This window comes from Rhinoderma darwinii, chromosome 7, assembly GCF_050947455.1.
Source record: "Rhinoderma darwinii isolate aRhiDar2 chromosome 7, aRhiDar2.hap1, whole genome shotgun sequence".
Taxonomy (NCBI): domain Eukaryota; kingdom Metazoa; phylum Chordata; class Amphibia; order Anura; family Rhinodermatidae; genus Rhinoderma; species Rhinoderma darwinii.
In genome coordinates this window covers 116,916,104-116,942,930 of record NC_134693.1, presented here as the reverse complement: position 1 = coordinate 116,942,930, position 26,827 = coordinate 116,916,104, and the positions used below count along the sequence as shown (strand labels likewise).

The 26,827-nt window shown below is 43.8% G+C and overlaps 1 protein-coding gene across 2 annotated transcripts in view; it reads left to right on the top strand.

The window, feature by feature from the left end:
* Positions 1-605: 605 nt before the first annotated feature.
* The window catches only part of BICD2 (BICD cargo adaptor 2), a 103,865-nt gene continuing 77,643 nt past the window's right edge, over positions 606-26,827 (top strand). For both annotated transcript variants that reach the window (XM_075833884.1, XM_075833883.1), the window contains exon 1: positions 606-1,007. In XM_075833884.1, the coding sequence (XP_075689999.1) occupies positions 735-1,007 (273 nt within the window). In that variant the 5' untranslated portion in view covers positions 606-734. The remainder of the gene's footprint in view (positions 1,008-26,827) is intronic.

Here is a 26,827-nt window from a genome sequence, read left to right as displayed (position 1 = left end):
CTGTCCTATTCTAGCTTTTCCTGCTCAGTTATATATATTGGTATGAGAGAAATATATATAGCCCAAAAACGATTTTTACTTGGCCAACATGCGGGTTGCCCATATGCTATAGGATGCCCTATAAAATTGCTGCAGCTTGGCATTAGTCTGCAAGACACCTCTACAACTACAATCGCAGCGACACTACGAACATCAGCCAGGGACTTGATCACCTTTATCTGCTGCATTTTGTCCTGTAACACAAAAGTCGAGAAAATATATTGGCATAAGAAAAGGCTCAACAATGAAACTTCCCAGTGTTTGTATGGTGTTAGGTCTGCGTCCTGCTGTGGAGATAACCAGATCTTCCTCAGATCTCTGCAGGAATAAGTAAACGTTTCTGCTTCTTCTCTTTGGTTTTGATCCTCTGAAGTCCATGTGCCTTGCCTGTAGTCGTGGACGCCTTCCAGAACAGTGTCACTACTGAGCATGCGTATTGTCCTTAGCAGACAAGTAGGGAACGTCTACCAAGTATCTTCCATTCAGCACATTTTTAGTCCGTCCCACCTAATTGACGTTTTCACTTTTGCTGGGGTTTCTTCGTCTGAATTGTCAGACGCTCCCTGCTTCATATCCCCAGTAATAAGGGTTAGGCTCGCATTCCTCCTAGTGTCTGCGGCGAGCGCCGGGCGCAGGATGCGGGGGATTATACGGGGCTAAGATTTGGGGTGCAGGGAGGGAACCCCGACATTTTGATGACAGAAGTGAGCCCTGCACCCCACCCAGGAATGGCTCTCCTCATGGAAGAGGACGAGTATGACAAGCTGGTCATGCAGTCCGGTTCGGACTGGCTCCGGTCTGAGATTAGGAGGCTCTTCAGAGAGCTGGGGGAGACCACCCGGGAGAAGATCCAGGCGGCCGAGTACGGGCTGGTGGTGCTGGATGAGAAGCAGCAGCTGAAGCAGCAGTATGACGAGCTGGAGCTGGAGTATGAGACCGTCCGGCAGGAGATGGAGCAGCTCAAGGAGGTGAGAAAAGGGCAGTCACTGAACTCCCTGTCACTGCACTGCATAGACCCGCACTGCTGACACTGCACTGCTGTCACTGCACTGCTGTCACTGCATATACCCCACACACTGCTGCACTGTATAGACCCGCACTGCTGTCACTGAACTCCCTGTCACTGCACTGCACAGACCCGCACTGTATAGACCCGCACTGCTGACACTGCATATACCCCACACACTGCTGCACTGTATAGACCCGCACTGCTGTCACTGCACTGCACAGACCTGCACTGTATAGACCCGCACCGCTGTCACTGCACTACTGGCCCGCACTGCATATACCCCACACAATGCTGCACTGTATAGACCCGCACTGCTGTCACTGAACTCCCTGTCACTGCACTGCACAGACCCGCACTGCTGTCACTGAACTCCCTGTCACTGCACTGCATAGACCTGCACTGTATAGACCCGCACTGCTGTCACTGCACTACTGGCCCGCACTGCTGTCACTGAACTCCCTGTTACTGCACTGTATAGACCCATACTGCTGCACTGCATAGACCTGTACTACTGTCACTGCACTACTGAACCCACACTGCTGCACTGGATGGACCACACTGCTGTCACTGCACTACTGACCCACACTGCTGTCACTGCACTGCATAGACCCCCACTGCTTTCTCTACACTGCATACTCCCAACACTTCATACCCCATACACTACAGACCCACACCACTGCTGTCACTGCATTACAGACCCACACTGCTGTCACTGCCCTGCATACCCTCCACACTGCTGGACTATATGGACCCACACTACTGTCGCTGCACTACTGAATCCCACTGCTGTCACTGCACTGCAGAGACCCCCCCCTGCTATCACTGCACTGCATCCCCCCCCCCCACACATGGCTACACTGTATAGACCCTCACTGCACTACTTCCCCACACTACTGTTACAGCATAGACCCCCCACTGCTGTCATTGCACTGTAGACCCACACTGCTTTCGCAACACTGCATACCCCATACACTACAGACCCACATTCCTGTCACTGCATTACAGACCTGCACTGCTGCCACTGCCCTGCATACCCTCCACTCTGCTGTTACTGCCCTGCAGACACCCCACACTACTGTCACTGTACTGCATACCCTACACACTGCTACCACTACACTATACACCCACACTGCGGCCACTATACTACCACTGTATACATTACACTGCTGTCACTTTGTTTCCACTGCATACCCCACATTGCTGTTGTCACTGCACTACATGCCTCCACACAGCTGTCACAGTATGCTACTGTCACTTCGCTGTAGCCCTACACTGCTCTCACTGTTCTCTATTGCAGTCACTGCCCTGTAGCCCCACACTGTTGGCACTGCACTGCACTGCACTACACTATACTACATACCTACACTACCATTATAGCTCCACATTGCGGTCACTGCAATTCCCCTCTGGCACTCCACTGCACTACAGCCCTTCACTTCTCTCACTACTCTGCACTCCTATGGCTGCACTATTTTACACTGCTGTCCCGGCACTACACTGGTGTAACTGCATTACTTTCACTACTCTGCACTGCAGACCCACACTGCCATGACTTCGCTATGCTCCAGACCCTCACTGCATTGCTCCATAATCATGTTATCACTGGACTCCACACTGTCCGTGCCTCTAGTAGAGGCATACACTGAAATCACTGCAATCCAATACATTAGTCTAGACTGCGGGCCTAACCTCGTGTCCTACACGACTGTCACTGTAACGTCATTGTAATAATCCACATATCGCCTACTCCTGACACCATCAGACATTGGTAGCTTTTTCTTCTTGCCATTCCATGCTGTACCTGAAGATAATAACATCACTATCACCCTCCTTACCAACTGCACTGCCAGCCAGAAATCTACAATCATTGTCAATCTCTTCCTTGTCTATTTTGGCAACTTCATACAGGGATTGATATCTACGCTGTCATTGTGCTCACCCTAAGGCCCATTTTATGTTCCTGTCAATGCTGCTATCCGCATGGCACACACTGGCATAGTCCTACATAGTCTACCAGCTGCCTCAGTTGCAGCATCCTTATCACTAACCATGCACCTCAATGCTACAACCGGGTCACACAAAAATAACACGCAAACCTCTGCCAAGTATGTATCGTATGCCATTAAATACAAGCATGCCAGTCAGTCAGTATATAATATATCCTCTGATCATTTATTCTAATGCAGATGCTGACCTGACAGTCCGTAACCCCGTGCCCTCCCTTTACTATTCTCAATCTCCTACTACTACAAGGATTGTACATATGTATTATCCCTGTAGAATTGATATGGATTTCATCAGGATTGAGATATATCTGTAAATTCTGCTGTTAAAGTATCTTTCTAACGTTATTGCCTTGGAGTAGCAGTCATAGGGTTAACATCGGATGTTGACGCAGCAGCTTTTTGTCATAGAAAAAATATGTTCATTCCAGTATTTTGGAAGAAGGAATTGGAATATTGGTGTTATTAGGCTCCCCAAGAGCTGGGTAGAGTAAGATCTGCATTCAGTGCCTCCTGTGCCATCCTCTGACGTCCTTGGCCTGCACTGGCGGTGAGCTGGGATCTGCATTACCCATTGCTATGTGTTTAGGAGATGTGGCATCATCCAGTGTGCAGGGAGGCTGCGCACACTGCTGCCTGCCCTTCCCAAGACATCTGCTCAGCTCCCGGCCTCCCCTCCTCCATCCTGTTATGGATAAGGAGTAAGCGAAGGAAAGGAAATAATGCAGCCTGGAAAATGGATTGTACAATGATACGCGCCAATTTTAGGCCTCATTCACACATTGCAGATTTGGCCAGTATTATGCGACAGTATTTTGCAGTCAAAACCAGGACTGGATTCTAAACAGATGGGAAATATAATGGAAAGATTTATACTTAGTCTCTTCCTTACATCCACTATTGGTTTGGGACTTAGAATAATGATGCAAAATAATGATCAAATCTGCAATGTGTGAATGAGGTCTTATATAAGGGTTCTATGGCTGAAATTCGAACAAAACTTGCCCCAAACTGTTACGTTTCTATTGACTTGCCAGATTGTCTACTTTGTTGCTTTGTTTTACATCCTCTTTTTTGCTGGTGCTGCCAGTTAGATTATTATGTAAACAGGAAATTAGATCACTTAACCCCTTTAGGACACAGCCTGTTTTGGCCTTGTGGACACAGCCTATTTTTTAAAATCTGACATGTGTCACTTTATGTGGTAATAACTCCGGAATGCTTTTACCTATCCAAGCGATTCTGAGATTGTTTTGTCGTGACATATTGTACTTTATGTTAGTGAAAAAATTTGGTCGATAAATTCAATATTTATTTGTGAAAAACTTCAAATTTTAGCAAAAATTTGCAAAAATTTGCATTTTTCTAAATTTAAATGTATTTGCTTGTGAAACAGATAGTAATACCACACAAAATAGTTACTAGTTAAAATCCCCCATATGTCTACTTTATGTTTGCATCATTTTTTTTCACGTAATTTTATTTTTCTAGGACTTTACGAGGCTTAGAACTTTAGCAGCAATTTCTCATATTTTCAATAAAATTTCAAAAGGCTATTTTTTCAGGGACCAGTTCAGTTCTGAAGTGGCTTTGAGGGCCTTATATATTAGAAAGTCCCCATAAATCACCCCATTTTGAAAACTGCACCCCTCAAGGTATTCAAAACCACATTCAGAAAATATTTTAACCCTTTAGGCGTTTCACAGGAATTAAGGCAAAGTAGAGGTGAAATTTACAAATTTCATTTTTTTTGCCGAAATTCATTTGTAATAAAAAAAAATCTGTAACACAGAAGGTTTTACCAGAGAAACGCAACTCAATATTTATTGCCCAGATTCTGCAGATTTTAGAAATATCCAACATGTGGCCCTAGTGTCCTAATGGACTGAAACACAGGCCTCAGAAGCAAAGGAGCAGCTAGTGGATTTCGGGGCCTCCTTTTTTTAGGAATATATTTTAGGCACCATGTCAGGTTTGAGGCGGTCTTGTGGTACCTAAACAGCCGAAACCCCTCCAAAGTGACCCCATTTTGGAAACTACACCCCTCAAGGCATTTTTCTAGGGGTATAGATAGCATATTGACCCCACAGTTTTTTTGCAGAATTTAGTGGAATTAGTCTGTGAAGATGAAAATCACCTATTTTTCTGTGGAAACATAGATTTTTTTCATTTTTACAAGGAATAAAGGAGAAAAAGCACCCCAAAATTTGTAAAGCAATTTCTCCCGATTACGGCAATACCCCATATGTGGTCGTAAACTGATGTTTGGACCCACAGCAGGGCTCAGAAGGAAGGGAGCGCCTTTTGGATTTTGGAGTGCAGATTTTGCTGGATTGGTTTTCAGTGCCATGTCGGGTTTGCAACGCCCTGGAGGGACCAAAACAGTGGAAACCCGCCAAAAGTGACCCCATTTTGGAATCTACACCCCTCAAGGAATTTTTCTAGTGGTATAGTGAGCATTTTGGCCCCTCAGGATCTTTTTTAAAGCTAGGGTGACCAAAAAACAGCGATTTTGGCGCTTTAAATTCTTTATTTATTACAGCGTTCACCGTGCGCAATAAATTACGTTTTAATTTATTCTGCCGGTCGGTATGATTACGCCGATACCATATGTGTATAGTTTTTTTTAAGTTTTGCAGCGTTTGCACAATAAAATTAAGTTTCTATAAAATAATTTATTTTCTGGGACACGCTATTCTGAGCCGTAACTTTTTTATTTTTTCGTCAAAAAAGCTGTGGGAGGTCTTGTTTTTTGCGGGACGGGTTGTAGTTTTTATTGGTACCATTTTGGGGTAAATGCGACTTTTTGATCAGTTTTTATTCTATATCTTGGGAGGGGTGGTGACCAAAAAATAGCGATGCTGACAGTTTTCCGTTTATTTTGTTTGCGGCGTTCACCGTGCGGAAAAATTAACATTATAGTTTCATAGATTGGGTCGTTACGAACGCGGCGATACCAAATATGTGTACTTTTTTTTTAACGTTTTCATTTTTTCCCTAGAATAAATGACTTATTATAGGAAAACAAAACCTTTTATTTTTACACTTTTATAAAACATTTTTATTAACTTTTTTTACTTTTTACACTTTATATTTTTGTTTATTAACTTTTCTTTTACTTTTTACACTTTCTTTTTTTGACCTGCAGCTCTGATCGCTGCTAGAATACATTACACTACCTAGGTAGTGTAAAGTATTCCAACTGTCAGTGTGACGTCACAGTCACTCTGACAGTTGGTCTACGAAGATCAGCAGAGGCTGATCCTAATAGTCTGACATACATGGCAGACCTGGGGGCCTTTGTCTGGCCCCCGGGTGCCATCACAAGCATCAGAAGCCCCCACGATTGCATGGGGGCTGCTGATGCGCTACAAACCCGCTACATGCGGAGATCGCAATCGAGCCCCGCATGTAACGGGTTAATTGCCGAAATCAGCGGCGATGAGCCGCTGATCGGCAACACTGGAGAGTGTCAGCTGTCGGGGACAGCTGATCTCCAAGTTCCCGATGCACACTGTCGCCGACAGTGTGCATCGGGAATGGCACAGTGACTTTCTGTCACTCTGACAGGAAGCCTATCAGGACCAGCCGAAGGTTGGTCCTGATGGGCTTCTGTCCATGGCAGACCCGGAAGCCATTGTTTGGCTTCCGTTTGCCATACTAACTATCGGCAGACCCCGCGATTTCGGACGGGGGTCTGCCGATATGTTAGAAACCCCTAAAATTCGGCGATTGCACCCGATCGCCGAATTTAAGGGGTTAATGCGCCGAAATCAGCGGCAAAGGACCGCTGGCCGGCAAGAGGGGAGTGTCAGCTGTCGGCGACAGCTGACCTCCTGGTTCCCGGTGCACACTGTCGCCGACAGTGTGCACCGGGATTAACTCAGTAACTGTACGTCCTCGTGCGGGAAGTAACTTCCCGCAACGACGTACAGTTACGTCCTGGTGCGGGTAGGGGTTAAAAAAAACAAACGGAAAGACTCGTTTAATAAATACGATTTATTTTTAACTTTGAATTATAAAAATAATAACAAATAAAAAAAGTCTAAAGTTTGGGCTTCATCCATAGCAAATGGAAACAGCCATCAGCCCCGTAGTCTTTGAAAGTAGTGGCACCGCGCATGCCCGACCCCCTGCTCCGTTCAAACTCCTTTTAGCTGCCGTCTTGCGGTTGGGGGAAATGAGTCCCAATGGGCGGACCCCACTAATGTAGCAGTTATCATACATCCAGAGGACAGCTGAAAAATGCTTTAGGCTGAATTATCCCTTTTAGGTCAATATGAAAAACAATATGTAGCCGGTATGGGCAGAATACTGTAGACTTTGGGAGTCCGCATTGTTGTCCGCAAATAAAAAGTACCGTAGACCGTGCATTGACTACCTTGCCCCATTTATTTGTCCAGGCCTGGTCTATTGTAGTATTAATGAATTTGCCCATTAATGTGTGGCGTTCAGTATTTGATTCATGATTTGGTGGCACAGTTGATTTTTATTAGAGGGGCTTCTTGGCGAGTACCATAAAGATGGCAATATACTCACGATACCACTTGGTCAAAGGGTCCACGTCACTTTGTGTGTATGCACCTATGATATCATCCACATAGATGTCCAAATGCCACCTGCCATGGTGATGTCACATGACGTGTTGTCTTGGTGGATGACCTATTGTCATGTCGGCGCACACACGTGGTGTGGTGGAAGACGGAAGGAAACGGTACCAAAAAAAAAACCTAAAACAACATTAATAAGGAAAAGTAGAAAAGAAAGACTTCTGTCTCATGTCCTTTGTATTCACTGCTTTGTTTGCATCAAAAACTGCATGTGTGATTTCAGCCCTAAGGTGAATAAAGCAGAGCTCTTGAATATCCATAGACATGTTGTTTCTCCAGTAAATTTCCAAACTATATGACTGGTCTTCAATGTAAACATATGGCCATTATCACATTTCTGAAGTTGCCATGTAACCTGCTTTACCTTGTAGCCTCCTGTGACTTAAAGGGTAACTAAACTTTCAAAACACATTTGACGTGTCATAGAGACATGTCAGAAGTTTTGATCGGTGGACTGAAGCTGCAGAAGAGCTCGGGTGAGAGCTGAGCCACTTCGAGGAAAGTCGATAAGAAATGGAGAGCTGAGCAAGTGGTGTACGGGCTCAATAGAAAGTTTGACTTTTTCGAAAGTTTTTAGTTACCCATAAATGTTTTTAATGGTGGATCCTTACAATCTAGACAGAATGCGCTTGATAATTGAATGTCTTTGGGCCTGCAGATCCGTTGCTGAGGATTGTCCTTGGTGGAAACGAGGATTCTACAGGATGATCTCTCCTCTCCAAGCCTTTACATTCCACCGGAGATGAGGGTTGCCTATTGCCCACCTACTGAGCGCTACATGTCCACTGACATTTTACCCAGTGTTATGGCCACCTAGTTTGCATCATACTGCCGGGAATGTCTAAAATGCCATTTTTGAGCTTCACAAAGATAACCTAGATTAGGAATAGCGGCCATAACATAACAGATCATTCAGATTACGTGTTCTGTCAGACTCGGCGTAACAAAGGTTTAACATGAAAGTGTAATGTCTTCTGGGTATATTCCCGCTGACAATCCCGCATCCTTACAAAGCTCTTTTTTGGTTTCTGTAGCATGTTTTTTCGCATTTCTTGCTTATCTGTAGTGTAGGCCCGGTCCGCCATGTGTCCCTCTTATGTGTCCCTCTTATGTGTCCTTCTACAAGTTGTTATTACTGCGATAACAAGATGGTATTTCAGGAATGTGAAGCGATTCAGATGACACGAATTCAGCAAACTGGAAAGGCAATAATTGCTGCATGTAGGGGCTGAGCTTCACGAACTTCCCTGTATATACAGCGTTATGTTTTTACTTGTTTCCTGTTGCTTATATATCACAAAGATACGAAAAAATACTAAAGTTAGGTAAAGAAAATCGCAGTATTTCCCGCGGGATAAACCGGTACAGGTACAGCTTAGGCTGGGTTCACTTCACAGAAACCACAGCTTCCGTTTGCATCACCATTGATCTCAATGGTGACGGATACTTTGCTAATGGTTTCCGTCTGTCACCGTTGTGATAGGGTTCCTTTGTTGTGACGGAATCTATAACGCTATTGATTTCCTCGATTTGAAAGCTCCGACAGAACCCCTCAACGGAAAGACAATGCTGATGTGAACATGCCTGAAAAAAACGGATTGTAATGCATAACTGATACAAACGGATGGCGTATACATTTGTATCCATCATCCATTGACTTCAATGCTAAAAAAAAACCCCGGAAAGCTCCACTCCGCCAGGTTTCCGTAATTTTTTACGGAAACGGTAGCGCAGCAGACTACGGTATTTCTTCTGTCAAAAAAACGGAAACCTGATGGAACGGAGACAAACTGAGCACAACTGATGCAAAAATAGAACCAATTGAAATCAATGGGTTTTTTGATGGAAATGTTAAATTCCCTTCTTGTGGTCCTCTGATGGATACGCTAGAATGGAAACCGCAACGCAGATGTGAACGCAGCCTAAAGCAGCTCTGCATTGTGGAGACCCCACCATACAGCTCCTTATAGCTCAGTTTCCTGGAGCAATATGAGACGTTTATTTCCCATTTCTCTTATAGTGCAAAAATATTTATCACACAACACCCCCCCTTGGGAGCCACATGTGGCTCTTTGTCCCCCTACATGTGACTCCCAAACGGTTGGCAGCGGCAGATACTAGTGCCACCAGGGATGGCATAAACTAGTGGCACCAGGGATGGCATAAACTAGTGGCACCAGGGATGGCATAAACTAGTGGCACCAGGGATGGCATAAACTAGTGGCACCAGGGATGGCATAAACTAGTGGCACCAGGGATGGCATAAACTAGTGGCACCAGGGATGGCATAAACTAGTGGCACCAGGGATGGCATAAACTAGTGGCACCAGGGATGGCAGATACTAGTGGCACCAGGGATGGCAGATACTAGTGGCACCAGGGATGGCAGATACTAGTGGCACCAGGGATGGCATAAACTAGTGGCACCAGGGATGGCATAAACTAGTGGCACCAGGGATGGCATAAACTAGTGGCACCAGGGATGGCATAAACTAGTGGCACCAGGGATGGCATAAACTAGTGGCACCAGGGATGGCAGAAACTAGTGGCACCAGGGATGGCAGAAACTAGTGGCACCAGGGATGGCAGATACTAGTGGCACCAGGGATGGCAGAAACTAGTGGCACCAGGGATGGCAGAAACTAGTGGCACCAGGGATGGCATAAACTAGTGGCACCAGGGATGGCATAAACTAGTGGCACCAGGGATGGCATAAACTAGTGGCACCAGGGATGGCATAAACTAGTGGCACCAGGGATGGCATAAACTAGTGGCACCAGGGATGGCATAAACTAGTGGCACCAGGGATGGCATAAACTAGTGGCACCAGGGATGGCATAAACTAGTGGCACCAGGGATGGCAGATACTAGTGGCACCAGGGATGGCATAAACTAGTGGCACCAGGGATGGCATAAACTAGTGGCACCAGGGATGGCATAAACTAGTGGCACCAGGGATGGCATAAACTAGTGGCACCAGGGATGGCATAAACTAGTGGCACCAGGGATGGCATAAACTAGTGGCACCAGGGATGGCAGAAACTAGTGGCACCAGGGATGGCAGAAACTAGTGGCACCAGGGATGGCAGAAACTAGTGGCACCAGGGATGGCAGATACTAGTGGCACCAGGGATGGCAGATACTAGTGGCACCAGGGATGGCAGAAACTAGTGGCACCAGGGAAATGGCAGAAACTAGTGGCACCAGGGATGGCAGTATTGTTCGAACTTGGTACTAGGGTCAAAACCATAGCAGTCACTAAAGTGTGAAATGTATGTCTATCGAAGCCGCTATAGCACAGAATATTTATTTGATCTGGAACCTACTTATCGTTCTATAAATAAAACAATTATAATGATATATATTAATTTACAACTTAGTGCATACTATGGTCCAGGACTTGTCCGACTGCCAAAACATTGTCCCTAGCAAATTAGATTTTAGTTAGACAAAAAAAAAAAGTTTTGAATATGGGCAGGAATTTAAAGTTAACTATACAGGGGCCCAGTGGCATATGTAAAAAGACTGAACCATATGTATAAAGACTATACAGGGGCCCAGTGTCATATGTAAAAAGACTGAACCGTATGTATAAAGACTATACAGGGGCCCAGTGTCATATGTATAAAGACTGAACCGTATGTATAAAGACTATACAGGGGCCCAGTGCCGTATGTATAAAGACTGAACCGTATGTATAAAGATTATACAGGGGCGCAGTGTCATATGTAAAAAGACTGAACCGTATGTATAAAGACTATACAGGGGCGCAGTGTCATATGTAAAAAGACTGAACCGTATGTATAAAGACTATACAGGGGCCCAGTGTCATATGTAAAAAGACTGAACCGTATGTATAAAGACTATACAGGGGCGCAGTGTCATATGTAAAAAGACTGAACCGTATGTATAAAGACTATACAGGGGCCCAGTGTCATATGTAAAAAGACTGAACCGTATGTATAAAGACTATACAGGGGCCCAGTGTCATATGTAAAAAGACTGAACCGTATGTATAAAGAATACAGGGGCCCAGTGCCGTATGTATAAAGACTGAACCGTATGTATAAAGAATACAGGGGCCCAGTGCCGTATGTATAATGGCTGAATCAAATATTTTCCTTAGTCCTCTTCATCCGCCTTAATTTTAGCATGTTAGAAGATGATATTGGTGGTTGTCCAAGAGCTTGGTCCTTTGTTAATTTCTGAATTAAAGTAGTTGTCTGGATTAAAAAAATAAAAATTTTAAAAAAACATATGAAGGGAATTCAGAGGTAATAGAGGGGAGTACCCTATTTTGACCTAGTCTATCAGCTAGAATGGAGAGTCGCTACCAAGAGGACCCAGCATGTCCATGAATTACCCAGATAGCACACTGATTCCAATGGTAACTGTGTAATTTTCCCACTTTGCCTGTGGTGGCGCTACAGAGAAATTTACCACTGACTGATGATTTCCTTCACAGGTTACAACTGATCATTGGGGATGTCATCAGCGGGACGGTACAGATGTTATACATTTGATTTCCGCTTTGTCTTACATTATTTGGTTAGTAAAATGGATTTAGGTCGCCACTGACATGCTGATTTAGATAACAACAAGTTTTTAGACAATTTGGATTACAGTAGCCTGGAGGAAATATTCACCACCTAGTCAATGAGCATGCGCGTCAGGGTATGATGTCTGAACTTTTTTTTTTCTGGCTAATCTTAAACAATGCAGGAAGATAATTGTTTTGTGTTTTCCTGTCTTTAGATTATGGGTCAAAATCCAATTTCTATTTCTGGTTTACAGCCTACATTGTAATAGAACTGCATTACTGACGCCTGGGAGAGGAGGATGTCACGTGATAGAACTTTTTCATGTAACTCTGTTGCTCTAAGGCTACATGCACACGTTGCAGAAAATCTGCATGAAAAGCGCAGGTAATTCCACAGTTAAAATCTACACCCAATATCCTTTTTTATGCGTTTTTTAGGTGCGGTTTTTACATTATGATGCGGAAATAAGTGCGGATTTTATGCTGCGGATTTTGGTGCGCTTCTTTTATAAACTTGTCAGATACAATTTGCAGGCGGAAAAAACACAAGATAATTGACATTAAAATATGCACCACAGGTCAATTTACGGGTGAAAAAATACTGCAACGTGTAGATGAGATTGCTTGACATCTCATTTACTTTGATGGTACGGTATTACGCTGTGGATTTGCCAATACACGTGGCAAATCCGCACGTAATACGCATCGTGTGCATTTGGCCTAAGGGTGCAGTCGCACGTGGCGTATTTACCTTGAATTTCCACCGCATAAAAATACGCTAAAGGAAAACTTTACAATGTAAACCGATGATAAAAAATTCTGCAACTTGGACAGAATTTTAAAAATGCTGAATATTTTACTTTACATTTTAATATTTTCCATAGCGTATTTTTACGGTGTGGAAATACAAGGTAAATAGGCCACGAGTGACTGCACTCAAATGCAATACTACCAATCTTGAGTTGTTAAGCGTGAAGCCTAACTCTATGCAAAACCTAAAAAGTCAGACGTGACCGAAACCAGCTCCAATAGCCAACTTACCATGTCTCACTCTCAAGGGTCCAGGAAGCTAAGATATGAGGTGTTGTCTGGTAGAGTCCTTGCACTGTAAGGGTATGTGCACACACACTAATTACGTCCGTAATTGACGGACGTATTTCGGCCGCTAGTACCGGACCGAACACACTGCAGGGAGCCGGGCTCCTAGCATCATAGTTATATACGATGCTAGGAGTCCCTGCCTCTCTGCAGGACAACTGTCCCGTACTGTAATCATGTTTTCAGTACGGGACAGTAGTTCCACGGAGAGGCAGGGACTCCTAGCATCGTACATAAGTATGATGCTAGGAGCCCGGCTCCCTGCACTGTGTTCGGTCCGGTACTTGCGGCCGAAATACGTCCGTCAATTACGGACGTAATTAGTGTGTGTGCACGTACCCTAAAGCGGATTTAGCTGTCTTTAATCCTGCCTGTGATATAAAGGAAACACTTTGGTCACTGGAATTTTTTTTTCTCCTGATTAAGGCCCCATGCACACGACAGATTCACTTTCATTGAACACTGACACCTTTCAGTAGCACTACTGAAGGGTGTCAGTGCCGTGGAAATGTTCCGGGAATTATGCAACATGTCCGTTCTTTCGCATTTTGCGGGCCGTGCTCCCATACTTTGTATGGGAGCACGGCCCGAAAATGCGGCTGTCAGTCAGCGGCCGGCCGTGCCCGCAATCGCGGTCCTGCAAAAATTCACTTTTTGGCTCCTTAGCCTTCAGAGATACTTTTCTTTTAGGGAAATAATATCATCGATGACCACAGTTGTAGCATGGAAACACAGAGACAACAAAATGTGGAGACCCCACCAAACGTCTCCTCATACCTCAGCTTCCCGGAGCAATGTGAGATATTACTTTACCATTGCTTATCTAATGCTAAAATATTTCCCAGCACTCTGAACACATTATACATCAGTCCCTGTCCAAATTAAATTTCCAGCTGGAGGCACAAGTGCAAATTTACCCTAGGTCCCGCTTTTTTTGGAAGTCAATTAACCAGTAATGTTTTTGTATTGCGAGAGAAATTTGTGACAAATTTTTCTATAGACCAACTTGAGGAATTCTTGGTCGCAACATTTTAAGGCCCTGTTCACATGGAAGAAAAAAAATCTGCCTCCAAATTCCTTCAGCAATTTTGAGGCAGACTTTGACCTGCCTGCGCTTTTTTCCACATTTTTTCGCCAGCCGCCATTGAAGATAATGCAAGGACCACTGGCAAAAGACGCCACTAAAAACGCTTGGCAAGATAGGATATGCCACCTGGGAAAGAAACCGCCTCTGCCTCCAATTGAAATAAATGGTGGGCGATTTCGGACGTTTTTTTGGCTCTGATTCAGATGTGGTTTCCTGCATGAAAATCAGCGCCAAAAAAACTGTGTGAACAGTGCCCAATAAGGTCCAAAACCAGTTGCAACCTCAGAACTACACCGATTTACTCCAACCACTGAATTGAGATTGGATCAGCAGAATTGTGTCCAGGTCTATGTCCGCCTCGTGTGATACCAATACTTCTTGGTGAACTGATAGGGTATGTTCACACGGCCTATTTACGGACGTAAATCGGGCGTTTTTGCCCCGAATTACGCCCGAAAATAGCGCCTCAATAGCGCTGACAAACATCTGCCCATTGAAAGCAATGGGCAGACGTTTGTCTGTTCACACGAGGCGTTTATTTACGCGCCGCTGTCAAATGACGGCGCGTAAATAGACGCCCGCGTAGAAGAAGTGACCTGTCACTTCTTTGGCCGTAATTGGAGCCGCTATTCATTGACGCCAATGAATAGCAGCGCTAATTACGGCCGTAATTGACGCGGCGTTCAAGCGCCTGCACATGCCGGTACGGCTGAAATTACGGGGATGTTTTCAGGCTGAAACATCCCCGTAATTTCAGCCGTTACGGACCCCCGCCGTGTGAACATACCCATAGAATGCAATGTTATAAATGTTAGTTCAGGCAACATATAAGATAGAAGTCTAGTTATTATAATGTCTGTATTCCCCGCCTATTTGTGTCTTCGCTGTTTACCCAAGGTACAGACACATTCGCGATATCTCAAGTCATTTCTCCGTGTTATTGTATCTGACAGAACGGATCTACACCTGACAGACAATAACTCATTTCTCCGGATGTCACCATGGAAACTCCAATACTGATCCCCTCTGCTCCTAACAAGACAGCGGGGGAATTCGTCAAAATAAATTCTCGTAGCCCACTGGGTGTATTTAATATATGGTGCGCTAATAGTGGAGGAGCTTTGTTCCTTCTGACGTAAACATGTCAACTGAGGTCTTACGAGGACATGATTTTGAAGCTGAGAATGGGTCGTCACTACAAATGTTCATAGCAAGTTATATTTTGAGGCCCTCTTAGGGTATGTTCACACGCTTAACAAAAAACCTCTGGAAATACGGCGCGGTTTTCAAGGGAAAACAGCCCCTGATTTTCAGCCATTTTTTAAGCAAATAGTGTTTTTTGCGGTGTTTTTCACGGGCGATTTTGGAGCCGTTTTTCTATTGAGTCAATGAAAAACTGCTCCAAAAATGACTCAAGAATTGACATGCACTTCTTTTTACCTGGCGTCGTTATTTGAAAATGAGGCGTAAAATAACGCCCAGTTCTGATTTTTTTTCGGGACGCATACGGTCGGAAAAACGGCTGAAAACACACCCTTATGTTTAAAGTTTGCTGACTTCCGACTAGGCCATGCCCAAATAAGATGCCCATACTGGATCTCTCCTCTCTTTTGGAGGGCAACGTATAAGTTACAGAATTGCTTGTAGTACGTATCTTTGACAAGTTGCATTAGAAGAGAAGTATATTTTTCTGTCTTTGACAGTGAACTAAAGCTAGCCACAGAAGTTAGATTGGCCTAGCTGGATTTTTGTGTGCTTATTCCCAGTTGTTTTTTTTCGCCTCTGATAAGCAGCATCAGAGATGTCTGGCAGCCCCTGAATCTTCAATAGAAATGACATGCGTGTTTGGCCCACCTGAACACTCATGTTAATGGGGGCACCAAGTATTATAAGTGACGGTTACCTTGTATCTATGGCAGTTTTAGCACCATAATGTTCTACAATCTATCGATTAGTATAAGTTATAAAACATTGACTTCTGGGATCTCTACCGATCACAAGACTTGGACGGTTCTAGTCCGGTTTTCTGGTGGAGAGTAGGCCGCTGATGTGTGGTCTCCTCTCTAATGAAATGAATAGAAGGCCACCAGAGGTTTTCACTTGGTGGTTTCCATAAAACATTTTACTGGAATTCCTTTAAAAAATTTTTATTTGTGATTAACAAGAATAAAAAAGGAATTCCCCACTTAGCACCATACAGTTGTTAAATAGGTTAGATTCTTGTTAAGGTTGTATTTGCACATATGTGGTTTACAGATCTACTTATGTACTTTTTGTGTCTATGGCCGTCACTGTCTAGAATGATCAAATTGGAGAGATTTATAAAAATTCCTGTTACTCATTTCCCTACAGAGCAACATTTGTAGAGTTGTATGGTTCCTCCGGTAGTTAGTGGTTCCCATATCATATCTGCCATAATTTTACTTTTTGTAGAATATATATATATATATATACACATATACGCGCACCCGGTGAGATGTTTCTTTATGAAGCATGCTAGCTGATATGTACTGTATTTCAAGTCATGACTAATCGGGAATGCCGGGGGAGAGAGACCCCTATGTAGTGTGATTCATTTCCTTAGTATTTTATTTCAGCTTCTTGTGATCAAGTTTTCAGAGAACTGGTAACCAAGCAACTAAGTCATAGTACCTGCGATGGGCTTTAACCCCTTAGTGACCACCAATACGCCTTTTCACGGCAGTCACTAAGGAGACCTTAGGATAGGCCACCGCCGTTTCATGGCTGCCTAGTCTAAGTCCTGCACAGGTGTCCCGTGCAGGCTGGAGCGGGTGCTCGGCTCTCTGATGACAAAAGATCGCACTGTGAAGTCCCCTAGTGGGACTAAAAAAAATAAGTAATAAGTGATAAATAAAAATTATTAATAAATATTACAGTAAAAAAATACTTATATGCGGATGACTACGGATCCGTATTTGCGGACAGGAAAAACCCATTACGGTCGTGTGCATGAAGCCTAACTAGGCAAAGTTGCTTTCCATAAGTCTGATAGATTGTAGATGACCGCTCCAGGCTGCCATATTGGTTATTGTTCAGCTGAATGGCAGGTTTTTCATTTAGGCCCGATGCACACGAAGGTGCTTTTGTGGACGCAATTACCCCGAAAATCCACGGGAGAATTGCGGCCCTATTCATTCCTATGGGGCCATGCACACGACCGTAGCTTCCACGGTCCGTGCATGGCCCAGGAGCCCGGACCGCAGAAAGAACGGGCATATCCAGGCTCATAGGAACTAATGGACGCGGCCATGTGCACGGCCCGTGATTTGCAGGTGACACTCTGCGGCCGTCCGAGACAAAAATCACAGCCGTGCACACCACTACAGTCGTGTGCATGAGGCCTAAGGAAGAAGGTAACATAACTGCAGGATCAGACTACACACAGGGTTTGTAGTGTATAACCATGGGGACATCAATTATGGACAAAACGGTAGAATCTTTGTGAAGGCCTGTTCCTTCTGTAATTTTGAGGCAGATTTTGACCTGCCTGCCCTTTCTTTGCCGTTTTTTTGCGGCGTCTTTCGGTGTTTTTTGCATAAAATGCAGCGAAAAACTTTTGCTCTGCCTTCTAATGATTTCAATGGGAGGTCAGAGACGGAAACACGGGAAGAAAGGGCATGTCGCTTCTTTTACCCACAATGGGAGACTATTTCGGGCATTTTATGGCACGGTTTCTGCATCAAAAACAGCGCAAAAAAACCTCTGAGAACAGGCCCTAGTTTTTATTTTAGATGCAGTAGACTGATACACAAACATGGTTGATAAAGAGCACTTAGTCTCTAAAAAAAAAAAAACCTTTTGATCGGTGCGGTTCCAAGCACTGAGACCCCCACCAATCGCGCTTCTGCCGCTTCGTTTCAGCAATAGTCAGGGGTCTCCGTGCTCGGACCCCCACCGATCAAAACTTCTGACCTGTTACTATTGCATGTCAGAGGTTTTTAAAAAGGTTAGTTATCCTTTTAAATGATGTTCTCCACCATGACTGGTCCTCTTTAATTATATACAGGGTAATAATTATATACTGGATGTTTTTAGACATTGGCACTACTTCACTAGTGTCTATAAATTTAAGTGTACCTTGCCCTTAATTTATAATGCAGGCGGTCATTTTCAGGGACCGCAGTCCGTTTACTGCAATCCTATGATGACTTGTCTTTCACTGGACTTTTACCTAAGATAAAGTGGAAATAAGCTGATACTATGAATTTTATTTATTTCAAAAAAAAATTCTTCCCACATTGGTTGCCAGAACTTTTTCTTATTTTTACCCATGTCTGTAACAAGTCTTGTTTTTTTGCGTGACAAGTTTACTTTGTTAGGGCACCATTTTGGGATATGCACATTGGCGTTCATGAATCTATAATATGAGGGAAACTAAAAACAATTGCGTCTTCGTTTACATTTTTTTTTTTTTAGATTTTTCTGCCTGCAAAAAAACTCTGTGTGAACAGGGCCTTCGCGTCCTTCAATGGACCCTGGGTCTCTGCCCATACGTTGTATTGTCAGACATTACATCACCTAGAATCCCTGTGACACTCCCAAAGGGGCATCCCCCCTTTGATCTACGTCTTCTATGCCATGGTCAGCATTGAGTGTGGCATTGAAGGGGTTAAACAGCGGAAATCAGAGCTTCCCCTGATCTTCCATTGGATGATTGGCAGCCGCACCCCTGCTCCTGATCACATGGACATAGATTCTTTGCCGAAGCAATATCGGCAACGTAATAGTGTGGCGCTCTGTGGAAACGTTCTCCAGCTGGCACTGTAATATTATGGGGCTACACCGCAACAGGTAAAATATATCCGCTGTTGTTTTAGTTCATCTTTTTTTACTGGATTTCTTCTGTGTTTTTATAAACGTATCCTGTGTTCTGATTCATGAGCTCCAGACGGATAACTTCCTTAGTGATGATAATCTGCACATTTGAAAGTTAATAGTATTCCTAATTGTTTAACTCAAGTAGCCATGAAATGCAAATATGGTGTACAAGGTCACATTGGTTTAAAAAAGCATTTATATGCATGAGTGCTTATGGCATTTACCCTGGTCATAATGGATATGTGCAGTGGCACACCGCTACAGATACCCCTTGCAAACCCACCACTGGAAGCTCCAGATTTCTGTGATCAAGAGAAGGGAGGTGGGTTGTCCCGGTCGGCCGCAGCTCAGCTAGTAAGTCCAGTGTTGCTGAGCAGGGTGTGTGTCATAACCACGCCTCTTTAAGGCCCGCTCCATGCACAATGTAACAATTGTTTTTCTTATATTTCCCATACATAAAAATGTCTACCTGCCATAAACGAATTTGTTTCCAACTGCTACAATTTGGACTGCACCTGAGCTTCTTTATACATTTGTTTTTAAAGCGGTTATCCCATGAAACCTCTTTATATCAAAGTACTAAAACTCTGTTGCTAGCCCTTTCAATGTAATTTGTAGCGTTTTTAGCATAAAAAAAATAATACCCTTTTCATCATTTTTTTGCTTTCATGTGTCCTCCTTGGTGCTACTGCTAGGGGGGGGGGGGGGGGTGGTTTACTCTGAACAAAATCAGTCTAATTCTCCCTTTGGCAGCTGGCAATAGTCCCTTCTTACTCCGCTAGCAGAAGGAATTTCCTTATCTAAACTGCCCTGCTACTGCAAAGATTTTGCTCCTTCCCTGACAAGCAGGCAAGAAAGCTATTTCTATTGGCTGCTCTGAAGTGAACAGAGGGTCACTACGAAGAGAGTGACTGAGTATGCGTGTCCACTAGCACTCCTCTGATTAGGTGAATGTGCACATTGCTATACACTTTGAATATTTGTCAATATACTGTATGGCATTGAATGGTGCCATACAATGTAAGTAACTATCATAACAGCACGTATATGTCAAACCTTGTTATAATATTCTTTGCATAAATGTAATAAAAAATTTTTAATGGTGGGACAACTACTTTCAGTTTCTGTCTCCTTCTTTTACCTATTAAGGTCTTGTTCACACAGTGCCTATTTTCTGCAGAGTTTGCATGCAGTTTTTAAGTCAAACCATAATTGGGTCCAGGATTTCTCCTGTTTTAGGTTCCGTTGCTGGTTAATACATGCAAGATCTGCAGCAAATCGGCACTGTGTGAACAGGACCTTAGGGTACATTCTGCAATTGAAAATCGGTTTCCTACAGCTCAATAATGTTGTTTCTGCAGCATGCGCATGGATTTCTGCAAGCCCCTTTCGGGTGAATGGGACAATCGTAGAAATTTCTGCAACAAATCTGTCTTGTGTGAATTTATAATACCACTATCTGGCTGTCTGAGTGTCAATCTCAAGCACTTCTCATACGCATTTATTAACTAGCCATCTCTCTCCTGGTGTTTTCCCCTTATATTTGCACAAAGCCTCTTAGTTTCTGCTTCGAGCGACACAGAATCTAGCCGCCCACACTATGCTGTCGGTGTCAGCTTGTCTGATGCAGTCTCTCCCCACTCGAAGCTGGACAAATCCCAATTGGCATAGAAATTTGCTGCTTTTAACTTTTTGGGTTGTTTTTGTATTTATGGTAGTTTTATGTTGCCTGGCTGGCAGGGGATATCTAACAGGCTCCTAAAGTCTTCATTAAAGAGGCTCTGTCACCAGATTATCAAATCCCTATCTCCTATTGAATGTGATCGGCGCAATGTAGATAACAGCAAATTTTTAATTTTTTTAAAACGATCATTTTTGCCCAAGTTATGAGCTATTTTATATTTATGCAAATTAGCTTTTCAATGGACAACTGGGCGTGTTTATTCTCGTTTTACCAACTGGGCGTGTATTGTGTTTTTACCAACTGGGTGTGTATTGTGTTTTTACCAACTGGGCTTTGTGAATAGAAGTGTATGACGCTGACAAATCAGCGTTATACACTTCCCATCATTCCCACCCAGTTTGTTTCACTGCAGACACACAGCGTGACTTCACCCATACGTCCTTCAACCTTGGCGTCGGAAGAGAGAAGACACATCAGCTCCAGGTGTCAGAGGGTACAGTTGAATTTGCAGCAGCATCACCGTGTGCAGGTAAGCATAGTAAACTCCCTAGAGATGAGCATATTAACCTTTTGGACGCTTGGAGCCGATGTATCTTCTTTGTCCAACGACAAGGTTGAAGGACCTGTGGGTGACGTCACGCTGTGTCTGCAGTGAAAGAAGCTGGGTGGGAACGATGAGAAGTGTATGATGCTGATTCGTCAGCGTCATACACTTCTATTCACAACGACCAGTTGGTAAAAACACAATACACGCCCAGTTAGTAAAAACACAATACACGCCCAGTTGGTAAAACGAGAAAACACGTCCAGTTGTCCATTGAAAAGCTCATTTGCATAAATCTAAAATAGCTCATAACTTGGGCAAAAATTATCGTTTAAAAAAAACCAAAAAAACGTTGCTGTTATCTACATTGCAGCGCCGATCACATTCAATAGGAGATAGGGATTTGATAATCTGGTGACAGAGCCTCTTTAAGGCCCTTTTTTGCAGGCCAGTGATCAGGCAAACCCGCCGTCCTATGAACACTCGTTCCCGGTCATTGCCCTGTGTAAACAGGGCAATGATCAACCAATGAATGAGCAAATGCTCGTTTATCAACTGATCTTCTCGTTTATGCAGCATTAAATATTCTAGTTGTCGGCATCACATCTCACTGTGTAAACAGGGACATGTGATACCGACGTGGTGGAAATGTAAGGGGACGAACGATCGTAGTAACTCTCGTCCCCATACATAACCGATCATTGTTCCTTGTTAAAGGAGCAAATGAGCGCCGATCAATGAGCTGTCTCGTTGATCGGTGCTTATTTTCACGGCCCATATTTGGTCGTATAATAGGTTTGTCTACACCTGCTCCCCACATGAGAACACCAGAACCTGTATGCTGCTGTACCATTGTCTGTCTCTTAGTAGCACATATGTCCATTCAGAATGCTGTCCTATTGTATATGAACACTGTCAGTTCATGTTGTGTTGTGTATACTTGAATTAGGTGAACCTAAGGCTGGATTCACACGAGTATGTTACGTCCGTAAAGGACGGAACGTATTTTGGGCGCAAGTCTCGGACTGCACACACTGCAGGGAGCCGGACTCCTAGCATCATAGGTACATACATAAGTACGACGCTAGGAGTCCCTGCCTCGCTGCCGGACAACTGTCCCGTACTGTAATCATGTTTTCAGTACGGAACCGTAGTTACATGGAGAGGCAGGGACTCCTAGCGTCGTACATAACTATGATGCCAGGAGCCCGGCTCCCTGCAGTGTGTTCGGTCCGGGACTTCCGGCCGAAATACGTTCCGTCCATTACGGACGTAATGTGCTCGTGTGAACCCAGCCGAAGTAGTCTTGTGGATGCCGGAACAGCACCTAAAAAAAGTACTAGGTATAAGGCCACGGTCAGACGTGGCAGAATTGGTGTTGAAATCCGCTGCGGACAGTCCGCTGTGGCAAGTCCGCTGTGATGTCTTAATTACCTGTCAAATATGCAAATGTTGGTGCAGATTAGTTGCGTAATTGCCCTGAATCTGCACCAACATTTGCAGTGGAAAAATTGTGCCACGTCTGAATGTGGCCTTAGGGAACTACAGTTTTTTTTAGTACCTGTTTAATGTATCATGTGTCATTTGTGGCAGAGTCTCCATGCCAGCTACAGGGCTGCCACAGTGCCAGTCTCGTCTAGCCCTAGCCTCATTGAAATCCATAGATCTTCTTCTTTAAATTTCTGGAAATCCCTTCAGACTTTACGAAGTTATGAGTGAAGCACAACACAAGTTTTCTTGTGTCCTTAGTTTGTTCTTCATGGAGGATAAAATAAGGACGACTGGAGATAATATTGTCGCTTTGGTATTGCCGGAGGACACGGAACAATGATCTTTTTGCTTGGGAAGGAATAAGAATTGGCAGGCAGGGCACTCGCTGGTTTCATGTGGAATATCTCTCAATCTCTACTTGCACTTCAAAGCTCCTGACAAAAATGTTCTTGGTGAAAGCGATTCCAGGCGCAGACTCCTGACTGCTTTCTGCTCAGGCATTTATAGAAAGGATTTCTGGTCCTGTCAGGACACATGTTTACATTTAGTTCCAACTCTCGGCAGGAGATTTTATTTTGAGGGCAGGAAGCAGGAGACTGAGCAAGCTGTTTGTAATCTGAATTGATCAAAAGAGAAATTTTGCAGTAAAATCAGTGGTTCAGAGCTATTTAAAGGGGTTTTACCACGAGGGACGTTTATGACATATCCACAGGATATGTCATAAATGTAAGATAGATGCGGGTCCCACCTCTGGGACCGGCACCTATCTCTAGAACGGGGCCCCCTAAACCCCGTTCTAGCTTGGTCTGCTATTGCTGACTCCCGGCCACTTCCTGATTTTATGGTCGCTGAGCTAAGCTGTTTCCGTAACTCCCATAGTAGTGAATAGCAGTTACGGAAGCAGCGTAGATCAGTGAGCTACGCTGTTTTCACCTTCATGGTCGGAAATCAGCCGACACACACAGAACGGGGTTTAGGGGGCCCAGTCCTAGAGTTAGGTGCCGCACCCAGAGGAGGGGCCCGCATCTATCTGACATTTATGACATATCCTGTGGATATGTCCTAAATATCCCTCGTGGGAAAACCCCTCTAAGGCACCTGAGAACGTATGTGCAACAATTGTTTTCATATTTTACATGTTCCTCTAAAGGTTAACTTACACGGCCCGACGTGGGCCGTGTAAACAAGCGCCGATCAACGAGGCAGCAAGTTTGCTCACAAGGAGCTATGTATGGGGACGAGCGCTCGTTACTTAATTCGCTCGTCCCCATACATTTTTATCATGTCGGCAGCACAACCCCCTGTTTACTCAGGGAGATGTGCTTTCGACCACAACGATCATAGTTTCTGGATTTAAAACGATGCATTCTTTGGCTGATCATTGCCCTGTTTATTCGGGGCAATTATTCGGAACGAGAGTTCTGTGCACACTCATTTGCCTGATAATTGGCCGGTGTAAAAGGTCCTTTTAAACAGCCTGATATTGGCCCTGAAAACAAGCGCCGATCGACGTGCCGTATCGTCGATCGGTGCTCGTTTGTTCCAGTCGCAAGGAGCGATGATCAGCAATGTAGTGTGGACGAACGATCGTTACTACGATCCTTAGTTCCGTTGCATTTTGCATCATGACGGCAGCACATCTACCTGTTACCGTGGAGATGTACTACTGACCATTTTATTGGCCACGTAAAAGATCCAATCAGCCGATGAATAAGTGTTGGATCGTTCATCGGCTGATCGTTGCCCTGTTTACAGAGGGCAACAGTCGGGAATGAGCCTTCATATGAATTCTCATTGGCCCATGTAAACGGGTCTGAGGCTCCCTAAGACCTTTAGATAAAAGTTTGCCATAAACGTTCATCTATGAGCATTCATTTTTTATATGTATTCTCTTTTAGAACATTCTATTCTCCTTCTCTCACAATTAGACCTCATAGTCATATGGATCCCGAATACGGCCCCTATAGACGTCTATGGGGCTATACTATACTGTATATCTCTGTGTTCCTCCGATTTTTACAGTGCGGCACACCGAGGATTTTTGTCCCGGACATCCTCCTTTTAGTGGAGATGCAATGTTGTCACTCACATTTTAGATTGGTTCGTGGCATTTATAGCATGGAGTTGAAAATGGTAAATAGAACGTAATTCAGGACTGTAGATTTCCCTGTAATTATTTAATATATATTTTTTTTTATTCTAGGGTGCAGCCAGCATGGAACTTTGTGTCTCCCTTCCGGAGTTTTTCTTTAGTGCCTTCGATTTAAAAAAAAGAGAAATTATCTTTAAAGAGGCTCTGCCACCAGATTATAAGTGTCCTGTCTCCTACATAATCTGATCGGCGCTGTAATGTAGATAACAGCAGTGGTTTTTATTTTGAAAAACGATCATTTTTCAGCGAGTTATGAGCAATTTTAGATTTATGCTAATTCGTTTCTTAATGACCAACTGGGCGTGTTTTTACTTTTTTACCAACTGGGCGTTGTCATACACTTCTCATTGTTCTAGCCCAGCTTCTTTCACTGCACAATCACACTGTAACAATGGGCTGGAACAATAAGTATATGACACTGATTGGTCTCTGATTGGTCAGCCTCATACACTCCTCTGTACAACGCCCAGTTGGTAAAAAGTAAAAACACACCCAGTTGGTCATTAAGAAACTAATTAGCATAAATCTAAAATTGCTCATAACTCGCTGAAAAATGATCGTTTTTCAAAATAAAAACCACTGCTGTTCTCTACATTACAGCGCCGATCAGATTATGTAGGAGACAGGGCATTTATAATCTGGTGACAGAGCCTCTTTAAGCTAAGGGCCCTTTTACACAGACAGATTTTCTACATCTAGTCGGTCGGCGCTCGTTTGCTCTATTTAAACACCGCAATAAACGTAACGTATGGGAATGAACGATCGTTAATATGACAATTCGTCTCCATACATTTGCATCTTGTTGGCAGCATATACCCTGCTTACATGGCAAGACGTGCTGCCGGCTGATCACTGCCCTGTTTACGGGAATGAGCAATCGTACGGGAGCTTGTTCGCCAGATCATTGGCCCGCATAAAAGGGCCTCAAGAAAAGCATTTAGACATAAATGTAACGTGAATGTAATTTTTTGTGTGTGCCGTGTAATATATAGTGCATAAATATATATGTGTGAGTATAAATACACTATGTATTATATACTGTATATAGGATTGCGTGAGAGTGTGGTGTGGGTGGGGGCTATGGAGCGAAACATGCTAAAAGATGGCATACTGCTAGAGTTTAATCCCTGATTAAAATCCTGTACGCGCTCAGACACTCGTGTGAAAATGTGCTGTATAGAAGAAAGATATATCCTATATATTATCTAGGGGGGTCGGCATATGGGGTAACTTCATAATTTAGAATAATTGGTCTCAAACTGTGTTCACATGGAGCCTCCAGTTATGGTTATTTGGAAGCTTTTGAGTGAAGTGTCATTTATTAATTAGTCACGAGGTGGGCCGGGCTAATTGTCACTGACCCCCCTGACCCGCTCCAGACAATCTGTTTGACTGGATCACTGTGTAACCTTTTTAATAGGGACACTGGTGCGTCCTCCTGAGTTGCTCTTAGCCCCTCTAAGCTAATTTGGCTTGACACTATTTACAACAATGAAACAATTAAGGGATTAGGTTTCCTTAGAAGTGATGGAAATTTTATATCTGTTGCCTTGTTTTTTTTGTTTTTCTATTTTTGCAAAACTTTTACTTATTTTTTTTTTTGTTTTGTTTGTGCATTACATTTTAGAGTGAAGAATATACGCTCTGGTTTATGTTGCTTTCATAGATTGTATGTAAACGTTCTCCAGGCCTCATAGTTCTCTGCCCCCAACCCCCACCGCTTCTGTGTCC